The following is a 7,046-nucleotide window of genomic DNA, read 5'->3' on the forward strand; positions in this document are numbered from 1 at the left end:
GGGGAAGAAAAAGCTACGGGGATTAAAAAATCAAATGTTTTACAGAGGAAGTGTGCTCAGAGTTATAAATGGAGAATGATTAACTCAACAATCTGCACTTAAGATTCCAAAGACAAAGCATACACAACAAAATAAAAATTGGGAGATGCTTGATGACTGAATTGGGATGATGGGTTGCAACGTGAGTAGTTTCTATTGAGGGAAAAATATAAAAATAGATAATATTGTATAAAATGCTTGGATATCTAAGAACAGAAGCAAAATATCTGCAACCTCAAAACCCTCTGGAAATGTCAGGGTGTTTGTACTCATCCAAGGCTACAACCCACAAATTTTTGGTCAATTACTCTTTGATGAAGGAGGCTAGCATGTACAATGGAGTAAAGACAGTCTCTTCAGCAAACAGTGATGGGAAAACTGGACAGCTACATGTAAATCAATGAAGTTAGATCACTCCCTCACACCATGCACAAAAATAAACTCAAACTGGCTTAAAGACTTAAACACAAGACAAGACAGTATAAACCTCTTAGAAGAAAACACAGGCAAAACATTATCTGACATACATCATAGCAATGTTCTCCAAGGGCAGTCTACCCAGGCAATAGAAATAAAAGCAAAAGTAAACAAATGGGACCTAATTAACTTATAAACTTTTGCACAGCAAAGGAAACCATAAGCAAAACAAAAAGACAACCTACAGAATGGGAAAAAAATATTTGCAAAAGATGATACTGACAAGGGCTTAATTTCCAGAATATATAAGCAGCTCATACAACTTAGTGAGAAAAAAACAAATAACCCAATCCAAGAATGGGCAGAAGACCTAAACAAGCAATTCTCCAATGAAGACATATGAATGGGCAACAGGCATATGAAAAAATGTTCAGTATCACTAATTCTCAGAGAAATGGAAATCAAAACTACCATGAGGTATCATCTCACGCCAGTCAGAATGGCCGTCATTCAAAAGTCCACAAATGGCAAATGCTGGAGAGGGTGTGGAGAAAAGGGAACCTCCTACACTGTTGGTGGGGATGTAGTTTGGTGCAGCCATTATGGAAAACAGTATGGAGATTCCTCAAAAAACTAAAAATAGACTTGCCATATGATACAGAAATCCCATTCCTGGGCATAGATCCAGAGGGAATCTTAATTCAAAAAGACATGCACCTCAATGTTCATAGCAGCACTATTTACAAAAGCCCAGACATGGAAATAGCCTGAATGTCCATCAACAGATGAATGGATAAAGAAGTTGTCGTTTATTTATACAACGGAATACTACTCAGCCATAAAAAATAATAAAATAATGTCATTTGCAGTAACATGAATGAAACTGGAAAATGTCCTTCTAAATCAAGCCAGAAAGAGAAAGAAAAATACCATATGATATCACTTATATGTGGAATCTAAACAAAACAAAACAAAACAAAACACAAATGAACTTATTTACAAAATAGAAACGGACTCACAGACATAGAAAAGAAAGTTAAGGTTACCAGAGGGGGAATTAGGTGGGAAGCAATAAATTGGGAGTTTGAGGTTTGCAGATACTAACTACTATATATAAAATAGGTAAACAACAAGGTCATACTGTACAGCACAGGGAACCATATTCAATATCTTGTAGTAACCTGTGGTGAAGAGAATATGAGAATGAATGTATGTATGTTCCTAAGTGACTAAACTATTGTGCTGTACACCAGAAATTGACACAACATTGTATACTGACTGTAGTTCAATAAAAATATATTAAAAAGAAAAGAATTGGTCCTCAGAAGTTAAATTAAGGGAAGGTGAAGAGGATGGAAGTTTGTGACACGGAGAGAAGCTGGGAGCCAGAGAGGAGAGTCAGAACTGGAGGGGAAACGAGCATCTGAGCAGGAGGTCCAGGCTTTAGGGAGGAAGCAAGTTTTCTTTCTTTTGTTTTTTTTTTTCTTCAGAAAATGACTAAAGGGAAGGTTGGTCTGTTGGTAGCAGAAGGAAGTCAGAACAGAGGTATTGTGGGGTAGGTTTGTTCAGAACAGAAACCAAAGACCAATTTTCCTGAGCAAAAGAAAGAACATCTGCAAATGAAATGCTGTTTCTGCAGCTTCCATTGCTGCTGGCTCTCCTCCCAGGTGCTGACAGCGAGGACGGTAAGAGCTCTGGCAACTGCCCAGTTGGGTGCAAGAAGGGGTATGTGTGTGTGTGTGTGCACTCATGTGTGTGTGGGGTGGTTTCCCTAACTTGGAGATTGAGAGGATCAGGTAAGTGTCACTCCAGCATCCCTGACTCGAGGTCCCTGTGCTCTTTTGAAGGTTGTATACACCAGATGGGACCCTGAGGCAGGCAAATGTCTATGGTTTCACTCTTCTTTAGATACGAAGTTTCCCCTTTGTGGCACCTTTCTTTCTCCATTTTCTCCTTCTCAGTGCTCTTTTTGATCTCTCTGTTCTTTTCCCACAGGCTTCCAGGAGCCAGTCTCCTTCCACGTAATGGGGATCTTATCCTTTTACAACCGTTCCTGGGAACAAAATGTGGGCTCGGGTTGGTTGGGTGAGTTGCAGACTCAGGGCTGGAATAGCAGCTCTGGCACTATCATTTACCTGTGGCCTTGGTCCAGGGGCAACTTCAGCAACGAGGAGTTGACAGAGCTGGAAACGCTGTTTCGTACGTTCTTCATTAACTTTGCACTGACATTTCACAACCGTATCATTCAATGGCAGCTTAAATGTAAGTTCAGGTTCTTCAGTGGGGATTGGGGATATGAGGTGTGTGTGTGTGTGTGTGTGTGTCTCAATGGGTTTCTTATTCCTCTGAGAAACAGCCTCCACTCATTTCTGAACCTTCTCTCTCCCTAGCGTACCTTCCTCATTGACCGCAGGCTTGTGCTTTATCACCTTCCCTGAGTGCTCACCTGTGACTGCCCCTCTCCCTGGTCTCCAAGCACATACTCTCAGCTTCCTCACTCTATGACTGATGCCTTAAGGTGTGATTTCCTCCCCCATTTAATCTCTTCAACAATCTCTGTCTATACATTCAGTGTAACCTAGAGCATTCCAAACAGCCTAGATTATTGTAATCCCATCCCTCTCACACTGAGCCCTTCCTTATTCTCTCACTCACACTATTTACGTTGTTTTCTTCAAACACTTTGCCCCTTCCTTTTGTCATTCATCTCTTTCTGCATCTCTAATTACCACCAATTCTCCTTTCTCAGAACCTCTGATCAAACACATTTTTGCTATTCATTCAAATCTTCTAGACTACTCCCTTCTGCTTCTATCATCTTTTGATGTAAAATTTTTATTTTATCTTTTCACTCTTTTCCTCTAATTTACAGCCCCTCTTCCCCAGATCCTTTTGATATACAGGTAGCAGGACACTGTGAGCTGCACTCTGGGGAAGCCTCAGCAGGCTTTTGGCAGTTTGCTTATCAAGGATCAGAGTTACTGAGCTTCCAGAACAAATCATGGTTGCCCTCTCCAAAGGGTGGACATAGAGCTCAGCTTGTCAGCAGTGTATTCAATTTGGACCAAGGCTACCTAGAAATAGTACACAGGCTGCTCACCGACACCTGCCCACGTTTCCACCTGGGTCTTCTTGATGCAGGGAAGGCACATCTCCAGCGACAAGGTCAGTCCTGCACCTGCCCTCCAAGAACTTTCTGTTCTAAAACCACCTCTTCCCACCATGCCCTTCCAATTTAGGACAAGAAGGAGGCAAGGGGGAGAGGGGATAATGGGTGGCAGGTTCCTAGAGGTGGGAAAGGGGTGTCTGTCTAAAGTGACCGTAGAGTCTGCCTCAGAGTCCTCATCTGTGTCTCTCGTGTCCTCGGCAGTAAGACCAGAGGCCTGGCTGTCCCCTGGTCCCAGTCCTGGTCCTGGCCGCCTGGTGCTGGTTTGTCACGCCTCTGGCTTCTACCTAAAGCCTATTTGGGTGACGTGGATGCGGGGTGAACGGGAGCAACAGGGCACTCAGAGAAGCGACGTTGTGCCTCATGCCGACGGGACGTGGTATCTTCGGGTGTCCTTGGAAGTGGAAACCAGAGAGGCACCTGGCCTGAGCTGCCGGGTGAGACACAGCAGTCTGGGGGACCAGGACATCGTCCTCTACTGGGGTGAGCAGGGACTGGGGCCTGGCTGGGAATGGGGGTAGGTGGTCCTTGAGCTGAGCAGGAAAGCCAGATGAAAAATTGGAATTTTAGGAACTCCAGACCCCAGAGGAATACAAATGAAAGGTAGGAATATGAGAGCCCCACAGACATAGGAAGATGTTGCACTTAATGAAGGAATCATCTCTGAGGGAGAAGGAGAGAAGAAATAGGGAGAAAGGAGACTGGGGAGACAGACCCTGGAATGAACAAAGGAAGAGCAGGGACATGCAGTGAAACCGAGAGTGGGTTTGAAATGACACCGTTGTGTGCACCCTGATCCACAGGGCATCGCAGCTCCGTGGGCTGGATCTTCTTGGCAGTGACGGTGCCCCTGCTGCTCCTGGCAGGTCTTGCGTTTTGGGCTCGGAAGCGCCGGTGAGTTCTTCGTGTCCATCCTTCCTGCTCTTTGCCCCACTCCCCACTTGTCTGCCCATCTTTGTTTTCTCTCTCTTTCCTCAGTGCTCCTCCCCCCAGCGCCCTTCCTTTTACCCGTCAGGTCTCCCCTCCACCCCATGTCGAGTGACTTCCATCTCTGTTCTTCCCAGGACACTCTGTCAACCCGCAAGCTCTCGTCTCCCTTTGGAATGAGATCCCAGCAGCTCAGGAGCTCAGGATGTAGCTAAACACAGCCCAGTGATGCTGGCCTTCAACTCTCCGTGAACAGCTTTTCTTGTTGTTGTTGTTTATTTCTGCTTAATGATCAGTTGTCACTGTGAGTGAAGTGTAATTTTGCGCCTTTGTGGTTGTAGCCTGGGTTATGGGGCTTTAAAATTCAAAATTTAAATTCCAAATGCAGGAGACCCTACGGACACTCACATATTCAAACATGAATGGATTATCAGGCATATTTCAGATGTCGCTTCCTCCAGAGAGCCTTCCCTGATTCACAGGTGGAGGCAGTCTCTACCTTGTTGAACTCCCATCACAGTTTAACTGGACCTTGCTAAATCTCCTCACTTCAGACCCTTTTTTGTGGCTATTTAGTTCTGTTTTTCCCCTTCTAATTTTTAAGCTTCTTGACAGCAGAGCGCATGTCTTTTTACCATTTGTATCCTTGGCAATGTGTCTTCCCTGCACTTAATACGTTCTCAATAAAAATCCGTGCTGCACTTATGCCGAATTTATAGTCTTTGAAAACTCTTTTCCTTCCTGTCATCTTTGTAGTAGTTGAGACATTTGTTCCTCTTCTGGTTAAATGTGTTGTCACTCAGCCAAGAGACTTGGCACTTTCCTAGTTCCTTAGTGATTTCTGTAAGGAGAAACACAGTTGTGACTCTGATTGTTCTTATTATTTTACTCTTGAGAACTATTGAGGTGACAATATTTTTCCAAGTATTGTAAAGAAAAAGAGGAAGACAGAATGCAGTCCTTTATTATTCAGGGTGGCTCAGGGACAAGGAGCAGAGTTATCACCTGGGAGCTTGTCAGAAATATAGAATCTTGGACCTCACCTTAGACTTACCAAACCATAATCTGCATTTTATGAAATCAGCAGGGGTTTCATAGAGGCAGTAACATCTGAGAGGCCCTAATGGGCTGACGCCTGAGAGGCAGTAGTGTGAGTGTGTCCCTGAAAGAAGATGAGCGATAAAAGAGAACAAGAGTGCTGATGCTCAGCACTGAAGTGAGATCAAGGCCAAGAGATGACATGCAGCACATGCTCACTACTCACAGATGTGGTGCTAAAGCCACAGGAGACACCGACTTAGTGAAACCCTTGTCACTGTTCCTAGGGAACATACAGGGTTAGGTTCCAGTGAGCTTCTGGTCACCAGATTTTTGTCAATTAATAAACACATAGCCTTGTTTTATGTGTGTTTCTGTTTATATGTATTTGAAAATGTTTACTTTATTACTTACAGTATTTTTTAATAATAAAACACCTGCCAGGAAGTGTTTACCCTGTTCCCGACCCTGGGCAACAGGATCGTAAATGTGTTTGGCTTTCAGCCCCACAGCTGCACTGTCCTCTGTGCTTTCAAAAACAAACGAACAAAAACCAGTCATCATCTCATGAAGCCACCAGTCTGGCTCCTTTGCCACCTCTTCCAGAGCTTCAGCAGAGCATTATGGATGTGACCTTATCACTTTCTGGATGGCTCCACACACAGATCAGTGAATTTCCTCTCCTTTTGCTGGGTTTCCTGCCCCGTTGATTCATTAACAGTGAACTCAGGGTCCGCAACCCTATGACTCACCCCTGAACAAAGCGCATCTACAAGTGTGTTTTCTCCGTAAGGCACATCCCATTCTTCCTGAGCGTGGGGAGCCCTGGACAGCACTTCAGCACTCTGCTTCAGGGCCTCCCTAAACAGCCAAATACCAACAGAGAGCAGAGAAACGCAGTCACCCCCCACCCACCATAGATACTTCCACAGTCCCATTTAACCAGTGGGCCCTGGAGGGGCCAAACGTGCTGGTGTTCCTCTCTCCCAGCCTCGACCCCTTGGGCTTGGTCCCTCCCAGGACCTGTAACTAAGTGAGGTCCTGCCAGACTGGAGTCCTGAGTTCCCTGCCCCTTGGGGACAGGAATGGGCATGTCCAGGAGGGCTGGGGGCGGGTGAGATGTTCCATTGTTTTCCCTGTTGTTGCTTCTGTACCACAAACTGTATAAAATTGTTGGGATTTTTGCATAAAAAAATTATTAGAAGTGAAAATTGTATTTTACTTCATAAAATTAAGGCTTTCTCTTCAATAAAGTTTCAACTGAACAAAATTAGCAGGTAGAAATTTGAGGGAAGTATTTGAAATTTTAAAAATAAATTTCATACATATATATATAAAATATATTTCATACATATATACACAGAGAAATATGGGAAGGTCTTGAAAAGAGCTCTGAATGAAGTACATTAATAAATGAAGAACACATAGAATACCTTTTGTTGAAATTAAAGTTGCCCTC

At 44.0% G+C, this 7,046-nt stretch overlaps 1 protein-coding gene across 1 annotated transcript; it reads left to right on the forward strand.

The window, feature by feature from the left end:
- Window positions 1–1,956: 1,956 nt before the first annotated feature.
- On the forward strand, window positions 1,957–5,278 carry LOC116148106 (T-cell surface glycoprotein CD1a-like). The gene is made up of 6 exons (XM_064477886.1): window positions 1,957–2,141; window positions 2,452–2,718; window positions 3,343–3,621; window positions 3,827–4,105; window positions 4,426–4,516; window positions 4,687–5,278. The coding sequence occupies exons 1-6, from the start codon at window positions 2,081–2,083 to the stop codon at window positions 4,727–4,729; spliced, it is 1,020 nt and encodes a 339-aa protein (XP_064333956.1). The 5' UTR covers window positions 1,957–2,080; the 3' UTR covers window positions 4,730–5,278.
- The last annotated feature ends 1,768 nt before the right edge of the window (window positions 5,279–7,046 follow it).

The sequence above is a fragment of the Camelus dromedarius genome, chromosome 23, assembly GCF_036321535.1.
Source record: "Camelus dromedarius isolate mCamDro1 chromosome 23, mCamDro1.pat, whole genome shotgun sequence".
NCBI lineage: Eukaryota > Metazoa > Chordata > Mammalia > Artiodactyla > Camelidae > Camelus > Camelus dromedarius.